Below are 22,384 nucleotides of genomic sequence, written 5' to 3' on the forward strand. Positions count from 1 at the left end.
CTATTATAGAAAGAGTTATCTACCTTATTTAGAGATCACTGGCTCGAGTTCGCCATCTCATCTAGAATTCGCTAGCCCATACAAGGTACGCCACCTTATTTAGAGTTCGCCAGCTCATGCAGAGTACACTAGCTCATCTAGAGTTTATTTACTCATTTATAGTTCCCTAACTCATCTACAGTGAATAAGCTCATCTGAATTTAGTCAGTTCAGTTTCCTCAAAACGCATAGAGTTCCCTTGCTCATGTAGATTTTGCTACCGTATTTAATTTTGCACATTTAGATTTCTCTATTTCTGATAAAGTCCGCAATTTCAGCGAAGAACGCTAGTCCTTTCTGAGCGCACTAATTCATTTAGATTTCGCCTGATCAGCTCAGCAAATGTTCGCTAGATAAACTAGATGTCGGTAGCTCAGCTACACTTCGATACATTTACCTAATGCAGAGTTCACTCGCATATATAGAGTCAATTGCAGAGTTATTTCGCATATATAGAGTGGGTCAATTAGAGTTTTTAATCTCAGCTAGACTCCAGAAGTTCATTCATAGTTCGCATGATTCCTCTAGCACCACATTCAAAGTTATTTCGCTCATCTAAAATTATCTCGAATCTGTCCGTTTTTTTTTTCCTAAGCACATCTAGAAATTATCATCTCATCTAGCGATCCCTACATCATTGAACGTTTCCTAGCACGTCTAGAGATCCCTTGCTCAACCAGAGTTCGCCAGCTCATCTATAGATCACAAACTCATCTTGAGTTTCTCATGTCAACTTGAGTTCATCTAGCTCATCTATTAATTGACAATATTTCTTCCTTACGGAAACCCCTTCGAAATACCCAAAATAAAAAGAAATCGGAATTTATTTTTACATTTTCCGTTTATTCAATTAGTTTTGAGGGCAAGGGAAGGTCCATTCCCAGACCTTGTACGAAACACATTTACCCAAAGCAGAATCGAACAATTCACCAGTTGGACAGCGAACAGTTTCAGCTTTAGCACCAGCAGCAGTACATTGCCAATAGCAGGTGGGATCCCAGAAGTTACGAATGGGTACATTCAAATTATTCTTGGTACAGGTGGGTTCATTGTTGCTGTCGGGATCACAGGCCAAGACGCAGGCAATGACACAAGCCAAGAAGGTTAAACAGGCGACTGGAAAGAAGATTATTTTTTATGACAATCTCAAATTTTATTTTCTATGAAAATAACTTACAGAATTTCATTTTGAGGTTGGTTGTTGGTTCCGGGTAGTTCCAAATTGCAACTTGTCGATTAAGTGAATTCTTCGACGCTTTTTATAGTTATGGGAGAATAGATTTTTGGCATTTGATAAGAGAAAGTTTAATTGATTTTGTTTCATATAGTTTGACATTTTTATTTTACGAACTGAACAGTGAAATGACACAAGTTATTAATAGCTGATAACAAAATTTGGCAAAGGCTTCCTCTTTCTTAGCTTCCCCTTACTATCTGTATTCGGTTTTTGATTTCGAAGTTATTTGTAGCCAATGAAAGTTATTTCTTATCATAATGTCGAACATCATAAAATATATGTCCTCTTGTATGAATCTTGAGGAATCGATCATAACTAGACATTCAGTCTGATGATCCCTGGTATAATAAACCCTCTGTATGACCTTCACATTGTATAAATACCTGTCCTATGGACTTAGACATTAAGATCATAGGACAGGTATTTAACTCACCTTTAAAACAGAAGTCAAGGTCATTAAGTGTGAAAACATAATATGCCTTCGAAATTATTTTTAAGGACTAAACATTTTAAAATCCACTGAAGTCTAAAAAAACAGGTTTATATGTCGTACCTTTCATCGATGATTATACGATTTGGCGGAACAGCGCTTTTCTATCATTAGCTGTCGAAAATAGTTATGAGACCTTTGAAACCCTCCAGTCACTGACAATATACGGAAATATATTACGGTTTAGCGACGCAAACTTCTAGGTGTCAATGAAAATAAGCGGAAAGAAACCCTCAGAGAAGTTCAAAGCCCTCAGAGAAGTATTGAAATTTAAAGAAAAAATCGTCCAAGGTTCTAATCTTTGAGTGCAAGAATTTACTCAGTAACTGTGGAAATAAGATTTGAAATCCTCTTGCAGGGGACAGGCATTTTACCAAACGCCACAAATGGATGTCGCCATCCCAGATTGTTCGATTTGGAGGAACAGCCTTTTACAAAGGTGTCAAGGTCATTAACAATGAATGGTCGATGTGACGGAACATGGAAAGAATCACTTCACTTCGAAAAAAAGGAAGAAGAAACTTTTAAAATCTATTGGATGTCGTACGATTTGTCAGCAGTTCAAAAAAGTCAAGGCCATTAACTGTGGGATTAAGGTGTAAAACCTTCAAAACCAGCCGTCAGCAATCAGAAGAAGAGAATTTAACAGTATATTGTAGTTGGATCGTTCCGGAACGAACTAGTTAAAAGAAACTAACGTTCCGGTTCTATTGTCATCGCTTTACAAACCTTTTGATGCAATCGTCCACATATTCCTTTCCGAATTAATTGGCATGTACCAATGAACGATTAAACTAAAAGGAACTATGGAACTAAATGAACGACGTATTTTCTGTTAATGGAGAACGTTAATCTGCCACAAATTAAGGTCATCATCATTGATTATTTGAATTGACTCCTTCCGTTTTAGAGAAATCGGGTCATCAACTGTAGAATTTACCTATAATATACAGAACAGGCCGTGCAACCGAACAGTTATGGTGGCACTTGACCTATCGAAGGCCTTCTATATCGTCAAAAATGACAAGCTGTTCCAAGATATAAGAAGAACAATCTCGGACCGTGTTTGAAAGGTTGTATAATTCCCCAAGGAGGGGTCATATTTTCAGAACTGTTTAACTTCTACCTTTCTGATATTCCAAAACCACCGGACGGTATAGATATCGTAATGTATGTGAATGATTGTACTATCATGGCGTTGGATCCCATTATCGACGACATATATGAGAGGTTAAACTTCTACATAGCTCATCTCGTAAATTTCTTCCATCTGAAGAATATGAAAATATATACCACAAAATCAACAGCCATACTCTTCATTCCGACCACTAACTACCCCAAGATACTGGGAGTAACGTTCGACAGCCTTTTCAAGTTGTCTGCGCAAGCCAATTCTTTATGCGATAAGCTGAGAAGTAGGAACAAGGTCCTCAAGTCGCTAGCCGGCCGCACTTGGGGCGCTGACAAAGAAACCTTATTGACCTTTTTTAAAGCAATAGGCCGGTCAGTGGTAAGCTATGCGGCGCCAGTGTGGTTCGCGGATGTAAGTGATACGAGTGGAAGAATATCCAGAATTGCCAGAATATCCAGACTTGCTGTCCTGAGAACTGCAATGGTGTGTCTCCTCATGACTCCTGTGGACCATCTTCATGAGGAGACGAAGATCTTACCCGTCCATCGACACAATTACATATTGTCGGTGCCGCACTTGCTTGGGTGCTATTGCCAGGAAACCCACCTGCTATAGTCTTATGGACATTACTCCCACTCAAAGGCACGTCAGGAAATATCTTCATGATCTATAGAGAGAGGTCCAAAGATATAAGCGTGAACCCCTACAGTCTGAATGCTATTCACACGGACGCAGTCGCTCAGGCAGTAGAGCAATATTGTGTGAATACCATAATCGGAGACCACCCCCAATCCATCACAGCAGAGGAGAAGCAGCTGCCCAGACAAACACGAGTAGTCTTAGCTCAACTAAGATCAGGATGGTGCAAACACCTCAATTCATATTGGGCAAGAATTGACGGCTCAATACCTAACACATGTGCTGCATGTGGACTACAACCACACGATACGTTGCACCTCTTCAACTGCCCAGCTAAGCCGACTTACCTATCGCCGAATTCGCTATGGATGTAACCCGTTCAAAATGCAATATTCTTTAATTTGAAGGTAGACGAAGCAGAACCAGACAATCACATGTATTTTGTTGCTACACAACAACCATTGAAAACCTCGGGGAATTATTGAAATTAAATAGGACGAACTAGTTCAAAATAACTATTCCACAAAACGAACGATTGGTTCTTTTCTTCTTCCAGTTCATTTTTGCTCTCGTTTGCCTAGTTTCGTTTGAATCAATAATTCATATAGATCTTCCCGATCATTAACCGATTTAGGTGAAGTGTACCAATGAACGATTGAACTAAAATGAACTTTAGAACTAAATAAATGAAATAAGATGGAAATAAGATTTTAAATTTTTGAAATCCTCCTACAGGGGACAGGTATTGCACAAAACGCCACATACGAATGTCGCCATACCAGATTGTTCAGTTTGGCGGAACAGCCCTTTACAAAGGTGTCAAGGTCATTAACAATGAAAAATAGTAGAAAAGAATCCTTTCGAAGTCCTCAGAGATTTGTTCATCGCTGCATGAACGATGTGGCGGAACATCGAAGGATTTAGTTCGCTGCGAAAAAAAATGGAAGAAGAAACTTTTAGAATCAATTGCATGTCGTACGATTTGTCAGAAGAAGGCTGTTCAAAAAAAGTCAAGGCCATTAACTGTGGACTTAAGATTGGTTATATCCTACTTCCAGTTCACTTTTGCTCTCGTTTGCCTAGTTCCTTTTGAACCAATAATTCATATAGATCTTCCCGATCATTAACCGATTTAGGTGAAGTATACCAATGAACGATTGAACTAAAATGAACTTTGGAACTAAATAAATGACCTAATTCCAAAGGTAAACAATTTTTGCACATGCGTTTTTAGAAAATTAAAAATTATACACAAAAAAAATCTCCATATATTCAGACTTTTAGTTGTGGAGACAATTAAAATCGGTGACTGGTAATTGCAACTTGTCAAACATATTTCTAACAAGAATTATTTTTAAACACTCACACGTTCCTGTAATTTCTGATAAGACTCTAAAGACCAAGTGTCGTTGACTAAAAATAACATTCATTAAAACACCAACAACAACCATTGGCACGTAGAAGAATCTGCAGCGGCTGGTAATTGTGTTATCAGCTATTAAAAACTTTTGTCATTTCACTGTTCAGGTTCTTTCAAATAGCGTATGATAAAACTATAATGAAAATCAATTAAACTTTCTCTTATCAATTGCCAAAAATCTATTCACCTTCAACTATAAAAATCAATACGAAATTCACAATGTCAACAAGTTGCATTGTGGAACTATTTGGAACCATCAGCCGATCTAACAAAAATGAAATTCTGTAAGAACTTTTCACCAAACAAAATAATAAATACTCTTTTTATATTCACCTTCTCAATATTGCTTGCAGTCGCCTGTTTGACCTTCTTGGCTTGTGTCATTGCCTGTGTCTTGGCCTGTGATCCCGACAGCAACAATGAACCCACCTGTACCAAGAATAATTTGAATGTTCCCATTCGTAACTTCTGGGATCCCACCTGCTATTGGCAATGTACTGCCGCTGGTGCTAAAGCTGAAATTGTCCGCTGCCCAACTGCTGAATTGTTCGACTCGGCTTCGGGAAAATGTGTTTCGTACAAGGTTTGGGAATGGACTTTCCCCTGCCCACAAAATTAATTGGAATAAAAATTTGATTTGAAAAATACACTATAACTTCGATTACAATTCTTTTTATACCCTCCATCATAGTCCGGAGGGTATATTAATTTTGTCATTCCGTTTTTAACTCATCGAAATATTAATTTCCGACCCTATAAAGTATATATATATATATATATATATATATTCTTTATCAGGGTAAAATTCTAAGACGATCTAGCCATGTCCGTCCGTCCGTCTATTGTAATCACGCTATCTTCTGAAGGAATTGAGATAGGGTGCTGAAATTTTGCAATTTCAAGTTCGAAGATGGGATATGTCGGTCCACATTTAGGCATAGCTCCCATATAACGGTACCCCATTCGAATTCGCTGAATTTTGCTACATTTGGTTCCTATTGGGTACTAAATGTCTCCACAAAAAATTATGAATATAAGTCCACTTTTTCTTGTAGCCCCCATATAACGGTACCTCCTAATTTTCAGTATTTTCAGTATTAATACGTACCAAATCTCTCCATAAGAAATTATGAATAAAGGTCAATTTTTTCGGGTAGCCCCCATATAAGGTTATCCCCAATTTTCGGCATTTTGGGGTTCTTGAGTGCGTTTTTCTTTCAAATTCGCTGAAATTTGGTATTTTGTAGTCGTATAAAGTAAAAAATCTCCCCACCAAAAATTATTAATATTTGCCACCTATTTGGGATAGTCCCCATATAACCCCCTTTTATACCCTCCACCATAGTATGGAGGGTATATTAATTTTGTCATTCCGTTTGTAACTCATCGAAATATTCATTTCCGACCCTATAAAGTATATATATTCTTGATCAGGGTAAAATTCTAAGACGATCTAGCCATGTCCGTCCGTCCGTCTGTCCGTCCGTCCGTCTGTTGTAATCACGCTATCTTCTGAAGGAATTGAGATAGGATGCTGAAATTTTGCATATGGTTGTCTTTTGTCTGCAGGCAGGTCAAGTTCGAAGATAGGATATATCGGTCCACGTTTAGACATAGCTCCCATATAACAGTACCCCCCAATTTTCGGTATTTTGAGGTTCTTGGGCGCGTTTTTCAACCGAATACGCTGAAATTTGGTACATTGGGTTCTTATTGGGTACTTAATGTCCCCACAAAAAATTATAAATATAGGTCCACTTTTTCTGGTAGCCCCCATATAACGGTACCTCCTAATTTTCAGTATTTTGGGGGTTTTGATTGTATTTTTCCACCGAATTGGCTATAATTTAGTATTTCGAGTTCTTAATATGTACCAAATCTCTCCACAAAAAAATATAAACATATGTGAATTTTTTCGGATATCCCCCATATAAGGGTACCCCCCAATTTTCGGAATTTTGGGGTTCTTGAGCGCGTTTTTCAACCGAATACGCTGAAATTTGGTACATTGGGTTCCTAATAGGTTCCAAATCTCTCCACCAAAAATTATGAATATTGGTCCATTTTTTCGGATAGCCCCCATATAAGGGTACCCCCAATTTTCGGTATTTGGGGGTTTTTGAGCGCATTTTTCAACCGAATTTGCTGCAATTTGGTAATTTGTAGTCGTATATGGTAACAAATCTCTCTACCAAAAATTTTTAATATTCACCCCCTTTTTGGGGTAGTCCCCATATAACCCCCTTTTTTTATTATTTATATTAAAATAGTTATCTGATTTGTTCCGCGTTTTGAGTTTGGTTCTAAGTCTCTTTTGTAATCATTTCACCTGCGGAGGATAGAGAGATAAACAATTAGAACGTAAGGTTCGATAATTAACTGGAAGTTCGAGAATTTGAACTAAGCTTGGAAGAAATAATAAGATGGGCAAAGTTTGGATGAAATCTAAATTTTCTGAAACGGATTTGGTCCAAAGAAACATGGGGTCTAGAACCAATATTTCGATGAGACACATTTTCACCGTGTTAAAGTCTATACACCCTCATTAGCCATAAGGCTGAGAGTATAATTATCCTTTAAAATTTTCTAAAATTTTTAATTATGGTTTACATAATCCGTTTTTAGAAATGTCGGTATAGGTCCACTTTTTGGTATGTTCCCTGTATTTTCATTTCTAGTACCTGTCAATATATCTATGGTGGAGGGTATCCAAAGTTCGGCCCGGCCGAACTTACCGCTTATTCACTTGTTTATTTTAAAATAGTTATCTAATTTGTTCCGCGTTTTTGGGTTTGGTTTTAAGAGTCTGTCGTAATCATTTCACCTGCGGAGAATATCGAGAAAAACTAGAACGTAGGATTCGATAATGAACTATATATAAACTATAACCCGCATTTAGGCCTAGCCCCTGTGTGGGAGGTACCAGAAGGAGTGGACCAATATTCCCCATCTTCGAACTTGAACTAAGTTTGGAAGAAATAATAAAATGGGCAAAGTTTGGATAAAATCAAAATTTTCTGAAACAAATTTGGTCCAGAGAAACATGGGGTCTAGAACCAATATTTCCATGAGACACATTTTCACCGTGTCAAAGTGTATACACCCCCATTAGCCATAATGCTGAAGGTTTAATTATCCATTAAAAATTTCTGAAATTTGTATTATGGTTTATGTAATGTAGGAATGTCGGTATAGGTCCAAGTTTTGGTATTTTCCCTATATTTTCATTTCAAGTACCTGTCAGTATATCTAGTTCGGCCTGTCAGGTATCCAAAGTTCGGCCCGGCCGAACATAACGCCTTTTCACTTGTTAACATTTGTTCCATAAGCCAAACTTACAAAAAGACAGGGGCATCGTTCTTTTGGGTAGTTTTTCCAATTTCAAAGACCCTGTTCCGAAAGGTTCTCTTCCAGTTGATCTTTCCATCGAATTTGTGGCCTTCCGCTTCTACGTGAAGCATCAATAGGCTCGCTTTTATATGACTTTTGAGCTGGGGAAACCCCCTCCATTCGCCCAACACGGCCAAGCCACCGTAGTCGATGCAGCTCTATACGACTATACGTCAATTTCCGTGCATAGATGGCAAAGCTCGTGGTTCAATCGCCGCCGATATTTACCGTCGACGCAGATCGACCTGTAGATCCTTCCTTAAACACTCCAAGACCTTCCTCATCTGCTTGCGCAAGTACCCATACTTCTGTCAAGTAGAGTGTGAGTTTGGTCTGGTGAGAGGTGGTCTTGTTTCTAAACTGCTCGCTATACTTCTCCGAATTTCAAAACTGATGTCATTATTTTTATGTATTGCTGTACCGAGATATATAAAATCGTTGATTACCTAAAATCGTTGACTACCTCAAGCTCCACAGTTGACCCGAGTCTTCTCACCATTTACTGACAGACCCACCTTCTCAATTTGTCCAATGTATGATGTCGATGTCATCGGCGTAGGCGAGTGACATGTGTTGTTTGGTGTACAGAGTACCAGTTCTGTTCACCTTTGCTTCTCGTATGATCTTTTCGAGCAGAAAGTTTGGTATTGAAAGGCTCCGAGAGTTAACCTGCATAGCTGGACGCAGACATTATTTCACCTCAGAACGAGTAGGGCTGTCGAATGTGGCTTTGTAATCGACGAATAGGTGAAATGTGTCGATGTGTTTTTATCGTGGGTCGTTACCAGGATTTGGCGCAGAGTAAAAATATAGTCAATGGTGGCTAGGGTTAGAGAGAACCTAACAATGTGATGAGTGATGTGTAAATATTTTATACCTAAATTAATGTTTAAAGTCGGAAAGGTCATCCTGGATCCTTTCAATACCTTTCTTGAAATTTTAAAAAGTGGCAATATTTTAGGCTATTCAGGAGAATCTGTTCTGTAATCGATAATTTTCGTTATCGCAATTTTGGCCTCATTGAGGAATTCGAACGTTTATTTTTTTACTCCTCCCATAGAGCAATAATCTATGGAGATGAATGCGAATAATGCAATTTTGAGAACATTGAATGGTCAAAGTCTGGACGTAGCTTATCAGACAGAAAACCAATCCCCAGTATATTAACTTCTCCTGGAGCACAACATCAGAACTATTTAAAAAAAGTTTTTGAGTCTTTTTCAAATCACATTTTTATTTCATTCCAATTAATTTTGTGGGCAAGGGAAAGTCCAGTTCCAAACCTTGTACGAAACACATGTACCCAAAGCAGAATCGAACAATTCAGCGGTTGGACAACGAACAATTTCAGCTTTGGCTCCGGCGGCAGTACATTGCCAATAACAGGTAGGATCCCAGAAGTTACGAATGGGTACATTCAAATTATTCTTGGTACAGGTGGGTTCATTGTTGCTGTCGGGATCACAGGCCAAGACGCAGGCAATGACACAAGCCAAGAAAGTCAAACAGGCGACTGGAAAGGAGTTTATTTAGGTTACAATGTAACATTTTATTTTTAATAGTTAATGCTTACAGAATTTCATTTTTATTAGATCGGCTGATGGTTCCTAATAGTTCCAAATTGCAACTTGTCAAATCAGTGCAATCCTCAGTGGTTTTTATAGTTGAGGTTGGAGAGATTTTTGGCAATTGATAAGAGAAAGTTTAATTGAATTTTCTTATTTAGTTTAGCATTTCCAATTAGTAAACTGAACAGTGAAATAACATAAGTTATTAATAGCTGATAAAAACTACTAGGGTCTTCAAGCTTCCTCTTTTTATCTACAATATTTTTATACCCTCCACCATAGTATGGAGGGTATATTAATTTTGTCATTCCGCTTTTCCACAGGAAGATTTTTATTTGGCAAATTTTTTGTTTTCTCTTTTGAAATTTTCGCTTGCTTTTCCATTAGCAAATTTTTCTTTGCCAAATTTGCGAATCAAAATACAAAAGAAAGAAAAAAACGTCAAAAGTGTTTGCATTTTAAAGATTTTTTTAATATTTTATTTATTTTTTATATATTTTATTATATAAATTGCAAAAATTGAAAATTAAATTTCACTTGCACAAATTAAAGCAACAGGTTTGTAAGCAAAAGCCGGCTGTGTGTCAGTAAAGCGAATAGGTGGTCAGATGCTGATCAGCAGCATGCACCAACTGACTAGTACAATTTGGTTAAAGGAATGCATGCCCAATGGCTGGAGACTCAGCATCCTGCACCCCGTGCACAAAAAAGGAGACGAGACGATATGTGTCAACTATAGAGGAATAAATATCCTTCCCATTGCATATAAGGTGTTATCCAGCGTACTGTGTAAACGACTGAAGCCAATGGTTAATGACATTATTGGTCCATACCAAATCCACCATTGACCAAATGTTTACTCTGCGCCAAATCCTGGAAAAGACCCACGAAAAACACATCGACACATTCCACCTATTCGTCGACTTCGAGGTCTTTAAAGCAATGGCTGTGTTCGGCATTCCTGTAAAATTAATACAGCTATGTAGGATAACTTTAACTGATCTTTCAATATCAAACAAAGGGTTCTGACAATGTGACAGCCTCTCGTGTGACCTTTTTAACATCCTGCTGGAAAAGGTCATACGAGAGGTAAAGGTGAACAGAAATAACGCTCTGTACACCAAAAAACAAATGTTACACGCCAACACCGATGACATCGACATAAAGGGTCGAACATTGCGAGCGGTAACAGCCACCTTTGAACATATTGAGAATTAGTCTACCAAAGTGGGCCTGGCAGTAAATGCCGAGAAGACCAAGCTGATAGTATCAACGCACAAGACGTTCACTAGACTCGGACTAACTTTGGAACTTGATATCGACGTCGTGTTGTGCGGGTGATTGAGGATGCTCAGCTCAAAAGGCATATACTGATGGTTCACGCAGAATGGAAAGGCCACGAATTCGATAGAAAGATTTTCTGGAAGAAAACATTTCAGAACATGGTCTTTCAAATTGAAAGAGCTGCGTACAAGACCGACGCGCCTGGATTTTTTTTTAAGTTCGGCTTATGGGACAAATGTTCTGTAACAAGCGAGCTACGTAGTAAGTATCAAGATATCGCTGGAGTGAGGCGCCCAAACAGAGACTTTCACCTATAGTCAGAGTTTTTATACCCTACACAACTATGTTGTCAGGGTATTATAGCTTTGTGGAGCCCCAAGGGTTTGTAACGCCGCGAAATATTGGTCCTAGACCCACCTTTAAGTATACCGATCATTATATCTCGACTAGCTGAATCGATCTAGACATTTGCAAACACGATACAGGCCACAGTTATGGACCAATCTTCACGAAATTTTGCATGTAGGATTGGTTCTGGCCAATGAAGTCCCCTATTGTTTTTGGTGAAGATCGGTTAATATTTAGGGGATGAAATGGACCAAATACTTAATTTTTGTCGGTTTTTCTGATCGCTCTAGAGGCCGCAATTATGGTCCGTACATCGCGAAACTTTTCATGGAGAAGTGGATAGGGCCAAAGAATATGTATGCCCGATTTGATAAGGATCGGTCAATATTTAGCGGATCAAATGGACACCGACTTTTGTGTGAAAAATTACAAAATTTGTATACTATGGTGTATATATTAACCCCTGAAGGACATAGTCCCGATAATTTGGTAGAATATCCAAGAGGATTGGTTGACCTTTAAATTGATACCATTATATTATCGTATGTACTCTGATGTGGGAGTTACACTTAAATATTTACTGGTGCTTACGTACTCAGATATTATTTAGTAACTCATTACCACACTAGAGGGCGGAAATATAGCGCCGATCGATTTTAAATTATACATGAGGTTTCAGTTATGGTCAAGGACAACGCCTATCACTTTCGGGATGAAGTGGACCGAATACTTAATTTTTTGTGTTTTTTCGAGTCGATGCCAATAATAGGCCGAACATCACAACACAACCCATGGTGAAGGGAATATGGACCAACAAGGGCTGTACTGAATATGAATATATTCGGAAAATATGTCAGTGTAAGGAAGAGGTGTTGTTGACCTCTAATCAAGCTAGAGGGACGAAATATTGCCCCGGCTCGGAATAAACATCTGCAGAAACTTAATGTTCCGTGGTAGTTGTGTAGGGTATCGTATGGTCGGTTGCGTTCGATGATAATGTGGCGCCCAAATAGTAATTTAAAAATTTCGTTTATACATTTTGAATCATAGAATAACTTGAAGACCATTTTAGAGTTTACCACACAATAAACAAGGTACTACCAAAAATAGAAATGAAAACAATTTTTGCACATTTTGATAACAGAGAAGCCAATTTCTTCCGCGACAAGTTACCTTTGTAAAAAAACTGGTAACCAAAGGCACTAGGAGGAAGCCAAAGCCTCTAAAATGTTTTGAATGTCGTTATCAGTTATTAAAAACTTATGTCAAAAAAAGTTGTCACAATTCAATTCCGAATCGAAATGATAAACTAAATTAAAAACAGTTAAACTTTCTCTTATCAATTTGCCAAAAAAATCTATTTTTCGTCTACTATAAAAACTGGAGAAATTCCAAAAATGACAAGTTATAATTTGTCGTCATTGGGAAGCAACAGTCTGAAAAGCAAAATGAAATTCGGTAAGAATTTTGTTGATCGACCAAAACGTCTATAACTATAAAAAAAACTCCTTTCAGCCATCTGTTTAACCATCTTGGCCTGTGTCATTGCCTGCGTCTTGGCCTGTGATCCCAATGGCAACAATGAACCCACCTGCACCAAGGATAATTTGAATGTACCCATTCGTAACTTCTGGGATCCCACCTGCTATTGGCAATGTACTGCCGCTGGTGCCAAAGCTCAAATTGTTCGCTGCCCTACCGATGAAATGTTCGATTCTGCTGTGGGTAAATGTGTTTTCTATAAGAATTGGGTTTGGACCAGTCCTTGTCCAGAAAATTAAATTAAATAAAATAGAAAATTTGTAAAAAAAAAATATTTTATTTTAATTGGGGTATAGGAGCCGGAGAATCGAAAAAAACGACTACCGTCAATACCAAGCACTGTAGGAGCAGTAGCAAAGTATCTGAACAATTTCAAAGCTATATCTTCAACATTGCTAACTCTATCGTAATTTCAACTGATAGACGACGGACAAACGAGCATTACTAAATCGACGTAGAATTTGATTCCGATAGGTTATAATTTAACCAGTAAGGAAAGCAGTAAAGTCGGACTGGGCCGACTATACGATACCCTTCACCACTATATGTATATTGTATATATGTTTCATAACAATTTCATGTCATGTCAACCTATGCTAAATTTAATTTCAATCAGATTTAAGGAAATCGATTTATATATACACGCGACTCAGTATGCCGCAATCAGACACCCGTTCGAAATATATAAGGTACATTGTGCAAAATTTCGTGTCAATCGGAAAAACATTAGGAGTTTGGTGTACCATTTACCTAAAATCGGACTAAAATATATATTTGGGACCTATATCTAAATCTGAAACGATATTATCGAAACTTAACACACCTCATTCTAGACACAATTCAGTACGCTATGCCAAATACGGTGGAAATCGGAAGATATATAGAGATTTTGGTGCAACATTTACATTAAATCGGATGAAAATGTATATGCGAGCTATATTAAAATCTGAAAATCTTCATCATTCTAGACTTAATTTAGAACATCATGCCAAATTTCGTGAAATCGAAAGATGTATAGGTGCTTTGGTTCTCCATTTACATTAAATCGGACAAAAATATATATGGGAGCTATATCTATATCTGAACCGATTTTCACGAAACTTAGCGCACATCATTCTGGACCTACTACAGTACCCTATGCCAAATGTCGTGCAAATCGAAAGATATATGGGGACTTTCGTGCACCATTTACCTTAAATCGGACGAAAATATATATGTGAGCTATATTTGAATCTGACCCGATTTTCTCGAAACTTACCATATATCATTCTAGGCTTAATTCAGTACTCTATGCCAAATTTCGTGCAAATCGAGAGATATATAGGGTCTTTGCTGCACCATTTACATAAAATCGGACAAAACTATATATGGGAGCTATATCTAAATCTGAACCGATTTTCACGAAACTTAGCACACATCATTCTATACCTAATTCAGTAGGCTATACCAAATTTCGTGCAAATCGAAAGATATATAGGGACTTTGGTGCACCACTTACCTTAAATCGGGCGAAACTATATATGGGAGCTATATCTAAATCTGAACCGATTTTCACGAAACTTAACACACGTTATTCTAGACTTTATTCAATACGCTATGCCAAATTTCGTGCAAAGAGATATATAGAGTCTTTGCTGCACCATTTACATAAAATCGGACACAACTATATATGGGAGCTATATCTAAATCTGAACCGATTTTCACGAAACTTGGCACACATCATTCTGGACCTAATTCAGTACTCTATGCCAAATTTCGTGCTAATCGAGAGATATATAGGTACATTGGTGCCTATATCGGACAAAAATATATATGGGAGCTATATCTAAATCTGAACCGATTTTTCCCAATTTCAATAGGGTTCGTCCTTGGGCCGACTAAGTGACTTGTGGTAAATTTCATCCAAATCGGATCATAAATGCGACCTGTACTTTGTTTATAATTTAACATCTACAAACGGACGGACGGACATGGATAAATCGACTCAGAAAGTGATTCTATGCATATTCTCAAAAGGAACCATGGGTCTATCTCGATTCCTTTTGCCTGTTGCAAACATATGCACAAAGACATAATACCCTGTACCACAGTGTGGTGAAGGGTATAAAAATATTTTAATATAGGTCCATGCTTTGTCATAACCTCCATATTAGTATTTTGATGGTGCTAGGCTATGGCTATAATTTAGCATTCCGGGTTCTTAGTCTACGTGGAAAATTATCAATATCGTCTACGTGGAAAATTATCAATATAAGTCCATGCTTCAAAATTATTTGGAACTCGAGGGCCCGGAATTATTATTTTTTGCCCTTCTTCTTCTGTTAGGCCTTTTGGTCATTAAAGGGCCTTATGTCTATCTATAGCCTCTTATAGTTTTTGCCAGTGCCCTATAGTAGCCTATATAGACTTCAATATAAGATTCCATAACCATCGAGGCCTTATAGAAGCAGATTTGACCTTAACTGGTTAATTGGAACCAAAATGCCTAGAGAATATCATGATATCATATAGACGATCACATGTTACTGTCTTTTTGGGTCTTTGTATTCAATTTTATGTCTCGATTGTGGTCAATGATCTTCGTAAGGCGTCATTGCCACCAAAACAAAAATTTCTTATCAACGACATCTTTTTGGCATTACAATAAAACAGAGAGAATTTTGGAGAAATATTTTACGAATTTTAACAAGTATAAATATCCATTGAATCTACACTTCAGATGGCAACAATTAAAAAATCGCTCAGTCTTCAATATGAAATTCGGTAGGTACCCCTAATAATATACAGGATTTTTTAATTAATTTTATCTTTCTTCAGTCCTCCTTTTCCTGTTCGCTTTCCTTATTCGTGATCTGACTGCTAATCCCAATGGCAATAATAGACCCAAATGTAATGCAAATAATTTGAATCTACCCATACGTAATTTTTTTGATCCTACACATTTTTGGCTGTGTCATAGTGCTGATGCTGATGCCGAATTAATTCCCTGCCCCGATGCTCATTTATTTGACTCGACAAAGGGTGCGTGTGTTCTGTGGAATGAGTGGACTTGGAAAAAGCCATGTGGTGGAAAATAGAAAAAAATAAATCGTTGATTCTTAAAAGAGATTGAATTAAAATATTAAAAAATTAAATACAATTGTTTGTAATATTGAAGATCCTTTTTAATAATATTGAAGAATGAAAAGCCTTGTAAAAGTATCGGAGTGTATGAGATTTTTCAGAAGACTTCAAGGTCTTAGTAAGGCTTCAAAGTCGTATAAAATAGTAAAAGGCTTTATAGAAAATCACAAGATCTTATAGAAGCTCATAAGGTCTATTAAAGCACTACAATGTCTTATTGAAGGTCCTCCATTGTTGTCCTTCGCCTAGTAGGCTTGTCGAACATATTGTCATATCTAATATATCCTCTCTATTAAAAAAGTTTGTTATAATTCCTATGCTAAGGTTTATTAGGTAGCTAGTATTCAATAAATATTTAGTAGGTTCTGGCCCAGTTGGATCTAATGTTAACAACTTTAAACCAGAAAGCGTTTTGTGGCAGATTATAAAGGTTCTCGATCGAGACTCCGTCTTAGCATAGACTGTAAAAAGTCTAATCTTGTTGCCGTCTCATTCCGGTGGAAGTTTAATTAGTTTGCTTCAAACATCAACCACCAAAAGAATAAATAATGCTGTCTACCACCAGAAGAGTTCCATCTTCATTATCACCTTTGTGTCCGCCTCATTGAAAGCAACAATTTCGATCATGCTTTCTGTTGTGAACTCTCTGCCCCATTCTCTCAACAAGTCACTTATTTAATACCAAAAAATGAGATTTGTGAAGAGACCCCGTTCCTGAGACCAAATATGTCGAGCATAATATTAAGTTCATTTTTGATTTCTTTTCATGGATAAACATGCCTAGAAGTGTCTAGTATCTAGGCCAACTTCTAGATGGCGCCCAATGTTTATATGGTATTAGACGGTGAGTTCTTTTAGTTCGAAGTTTCTGAAGTTGTCGAATAGGGTTAGGCAAATTGAATCATCAGCCAGTCCCATTTTGAATCGTAACCTATAAGATCTCAGGGTCACCAAGATCTTGTAACGCCTTTAAATTCTTTGTTGGACCATTGGTAGTGAAGATAACTTCATAGCTTCGTTTTTGGTTTTTTTTTTCTGAATGGCGCCCAACATTTTTGCAGTTGCAGAATATAGTTAGACAAATCGAATCATCAATCTGTTCCTGTTGAAATCGCAGCATTTGATATCTGTGAGGGAATCCTGGGATCAGCAGGTGATTTCTTTGAACTCTATGTAGAGCCCTTTTTTATGTTGCCAAAAGGACTCGTAGCGAAGATCACTTCATAGGTGTGTTTTTCTTCTGGATGGCGCCCAACTTTGAAATTTGTCTTTTAGATGGTATTATATCCAAGATCTCGTTAAGTCGCTGAATTCTTTCTGGAGTTTTTATCCTTTATTTATCCAGAAGAACTTAGAGTCGATCATTTTATATATATATATATATATATATAAATGAGATATATCCTTCAGATGTTATAGGACGTTAAGTTGGAATGTAGCCCGAAATCAACCGTGTCCTTCGGACGTTGACATTTTTTAATTTAAGGGGACCCCCCATTCTCGGGGTCAACATTTTTGTTGATATAATTCGAATCTACACTGATTAAAGAATGTCTCTACAAAATTTCAAGTGAAAATCTCAAGAACTCTTGAAGATATAGCCGATTTATTGTGTCAGCATCAAGTGACGGCTGAAGGGCTTCTCAAACTTTAAACGCGTTTTTCTCTAAACATTTTTTTGCGAATGGCGGGCACGATAACTCAAAAACTAATAATCCAATCGGTTCCAAATTTTGCAACGTTTCTCTGGAAGTGTATAGCTCTCGTATGAACTAGGATAAAGCCAATCGGTGAAGATCTTCCTTATTTTTTAACTTGGTTTTTGGTAAAAAATCGCCGATTTTCCAAAAATATTTTTTCAAAGGTCCACCATTTTGTTAATTTTAGAGCGAAGTCAATAATCCTAGTTCATACGAGAGCCAGACATGTACTCTTTCTAACACCGTTGGAATTTTCGAATTCCGATGTTCCAGTGAGGAGTTATCATGACCGCCATCAAAAATAAGGACTTTTCTTTAATTACAAAAAACAACAACAAAATAATAACAAAATTTTTTTGTAAATTATTTTTCTTCTCTTTTAAATCTTCAAATATATATATGCAAAGTTACAAACCTTAACATGCATTGGTATTGATTTACCAGCCCATTGAAAATCTTGAAAATTTAAAATCGAGAATGGGTGGGGTTCCCTTAAGATCTCCGATCTATTCTTGGCAAGCATTCTGGAAAATATCAAATAAGAACTAGAAACATGGAATATATAATGGTAGTCTCCGTCGTTTATCTTAATTTTTTCTTCACCAACAATCAATCCGCCAAGAAAGCTGTGACCTGACACTTATCACATCAAACGCAGAGATCAGAATGTCACTCTATGTGCACATCGAAGGACTGAAAACTTTGATCTCTAATTAACCAAAACTTCAAGGGGTACATATCTGCGATCCCAGATCTTGTTAAGACTTTGAATTCTTTCTGAAGCTTTTTCTTTATTTTACCAGAAGTAATTTTGTTGTCGATCACGTCATAGTGGAGTTTTTTCTGAATGGCGCCCAACGGCGAAATTTGTCCAATACTTTTGTATTCTTTCTAAAGCTTTTTCTTTATCTTGCCAGATGCAACTTTAGTGTCGATCACGTCATAGTAGTATTTTTTCTGGTTGGCGCCCTATTTGTCCTATAGATGGTAAGAGACGTTGAGTTTTTTATAGTTCGAAATAGGACCAAATAAAATGGCGCCCAACGTTAAGAACTACCTTTGGAAGTTGACGATTTTTAATTAAAAATTTCTGGCATTTGATCTAGAAACATCCCCAGAAAAACAAAAAAACCAATACTGATTTCAGTACAGACCTCCACCGGCGGACAATCCGCCACGAAAGCTGTTACCATATTAACTGAGAATATGATAGACAATTCTGACCTTCGAGTTACTATCTCTGATAATAATTTGAAAAGCAGGAAGAACGTCCTAAAATAATTCATTGAAGAAGAAGACAAGTTTGTGAACCTTCTAAAAAGAATAGATCGATCTGTGGTCGGATATGCGACTTCTTGGTCATATGGCCCGCGAATATTAGAGCTACGTAATGGAGAAGTATTCTTACTTCTAAACGGAACTTTAGAGTCCTACTTAATTTCTTTTGTCAGAGCCGACATCTTTGGAGACATAACTATTTTAGGTCCCCAATTTTTTGAAATATTTGTTCAGCACAATGAAGATGGTATTTTACTACCATCCGGATCTAGTACACCTAGCTTATTTTTTCTCTTAGAAACGAAGTCGATATCAGAGCCTATGTCTCTAAAAATAAATTTCGAATGCTCTTATCAAAGATATCTCTTTTATTTTGAATCTCCAATTATTTCGCTTGAGTGTCTTTAATAATAGCAAGCATATTGGACTTTAGAGACCTTCTGCCAGAACCGGATTCGATTCGAATTACAGTTGCCTAATATTGTGTTGAAATACCAAACATCTTTCAAAATTTCAGTAAACATTTATTTTATTTTTCTATTATTTTTTTTTTAATTTTCCGGGCATGGATTGGTCCAATTCCATTCATCCCACCAAACACATTCACCCTCCTCGGCATCAAACAACTGGGCTTCAGGACAGTGAATCATTTTAGCATTACCATCAGCTGATTCACACAGCCAATAACCGGTGGGATCCCAAAAATTGCGAATGGGTAAATCTATATTGCGGCTATTACATGTCGGTTTATTGTTCTCATTGGGATTGCAGGCCAAGGCAAAGGCACACATGGCAGCCAATAAAGTTAAGCAGATGACTAGAGGGGAAACAAATATATATATTTTTTATTTTGTTATTAAATCTTAGAAAATAATTGAAACACTTACCGAATTTCATGTTGATGCCTGCAAACTATTCGAATGAAGATTGTGTCTCTGTCTACCTCTTGTCCCAATATTTATACTCCCTGAGTAGTAATTTTTGGCGAATTGTTTTAATTGGTTAAATTAATTGATTTGACCGAAAAAATGATGACCAACCTCAAAATTTGTAATTGATAAGATTTCCCTTGAAAGCCAACGCCCCGAAAATTGTCAACTATGCACACATGCTGAATTGCAAAATATTTTCATGGTAGGTGATTAATTTGATTTTTTAATTGTACGCATTGATGACACGTACCAGGTTTTCTGGCATCAATTGTGCTACGATGGGGCCTCAATTTTTTCCCATTTCTTGACAACCACTTCTTGGCAAATCATTAAGAAATGTTTCTCTAAAGATTCTAAAAACTGTTTCAAAAACTCATATGTCCAGTCCTAATGTCGGGCGCCATCAGATATTAAACCAGTAAGGAAAGTAGTATAGTCGGACTGGGCCGACTATATGATACCCTTCACCACTTTGGGTATATTCGAAAGAACATTGACATGAAATTGAAGGAAGGAACATTGACTTGATCTTTATCTATAAGTAAACCAACTAACATCAATCCTCACACATGTCATTCTGCAACTTATCCTAATCCAGATTAATTTATATTCATTTCAGTACGTTGTGTCAATCGGCCTAGCTTTAGGTCTTAATTGCATCATTTACCTAAAATCGGACGAAAGTATATATAGGAGCAATATTTAAATCTGAACCAATTTAAAGAAAACTTGATACACGAAAGGTTATAGTAACTTTAGTACATTGTATATTGTGTGGCAGACGGCCAAACTTTTAATTTTTAGTGCGCAATTTATATTAAATCGGACGAAAATATATTAACGGACGGAGTCAAAGTGTTCAAAACTGATTTTCACAGATTTTCACGAAATTTAATACACATCGTTCCGGACTCACTTCAGTACGCTATGCAAAATTTCGTGCAAATCGCAGGATATATAGGGACTTTGGTGCACTATTTACTTAAAATCGGACGAAAATATATATGGGAGCTATATCCAAATCTGAACAGATTTTCACGAAAATTTAAAACACATCATTCTAGACTCAATTCAGTACACTATGCCAAATTTCGTGCAAATCGAAGGATATATAGGGACTTTGGTGCACCATTTACATAAAATCGGACGAAAATGTATATGGCGGCTATATCTGAATCTGAACCGATTTTCAGGAAACTTTGCACACATCATTCTAGACCTAATTTAGTACGATGTACCAAATTTCGTGCAAATCAAAAGATATATAGGGACTTTGGTACACCATTTGCATTACATGGGACGAAAATGTATATAGGAGCTATACCTAAATCTGGACCGATTTTCTGGAAACTTAACACACATCATTCTAGACCTAATTCAGTACGCTGTGCCAAATTTCGTGCAAATCAAAAGATGTATAGGGACTTTGGTATACCATTTACATTAAATCGGACAAAAATATGTATGGGCATTGGAGCACCATTTACATAAAATCGGACGAAAATATATATGGGAGCTATATCTAAATCTGAACCGATTTTCACGAAACTTAGCACACATCATTCTAGACTCAATTCAGTACGCTATGCCAAATTTCGTGCAAATCGAATGAAACATAGGGACATTGGTGCACCATTTACATAAAATCGGACGAAAATATATATGGGGGCCATATCTAAATCTGAACCTATTTTCTCTTTCTTGGGTCAATCAAGGACCTGTGCCAAATTTCATCCAAATCGAATCATAAATGCGATCTGTACATTGTTAACAAAAATATATGGACGGACGGACGGACATGCATAAATCGACTCAGAAAGTGATTCTATGCATATTCTAAAAAGGAACCATGGGTCTATCTCGATTATTTTTGCCTGTTACAAACATATGCACAAAGGCAAAATACCCTGTACCACAGTGTGGTGAAGGTATAAAATGGAAAGACCTGTCTCCATTTCTCACGCTTCTGTTCTGTTTTCTTCCTATCTAAATTTTCTTCAATAATCACAAAACTGTTCCCAAAATCTCCCTTCGATTTTTCGGAAAAATTATTTCGTTGTCATATTCCGCCAACCAAAAGCTTACCTTTAATCATAATCTTCCTCATTCCCATGTTCAGTTAGCGTATACATGAAATAATATTTTATGTTCTATTAAAAAAAATTTGCTTGAATCTAAACATTTTTTACCCGATTAGTTGAAGATTTAGATGAAATCTTCAGCTGCAACGTTTTCAATACCAGAGTTCTTCATCAAGTCCAT

At 37.0% G+C, this 22,384-nt stretch overlaps 1 protein-coding gene across 1 annotated transcript; it reads right to left on the bottom strand.

Annotated features, from left to right (window-relative positions):
* Nucleotides 1-889: 889 nt before the first annotated feature.
* LOC133330195 (uncharacterized) lies at nucleotides 890-1,226 on the bottom strand. The gene is made up of 2 exons (XM_061538658.1): nucleotides 1,217-1,226; nucleotides 890-1,155 (listed from the first exon to the last, which is right to left on the bottom strand). The coding sequence occupies exons 1-2, from the start codon at nucleotides 1,224-1,226 to the stop codon at nucleotides 890-892; spliced, it is 276 nt and encodes a 91-aa protein (XP_061394642.1).
* Nucleotides 1,227-22,384: the final 21,158 nt, after the last annotated feature.

Source organism: Musca vetustissima, unplaced genomic scaffold (assembly GCF_032173495.1).
Source record: "Musca vetustissima isolate MV318-11 ecotype Yass unplaced genomic scaffold, APGP_CSIRO_Mvet_v1 utg30907, whole genome shotgun sequence".
Taxonomy (NCBI): domain Eukaryota; kingdom Metazoa; phylum Arthropoda; class Insecta; order Diptera; family Muscidae; genus Musca; species Musca vetustissima.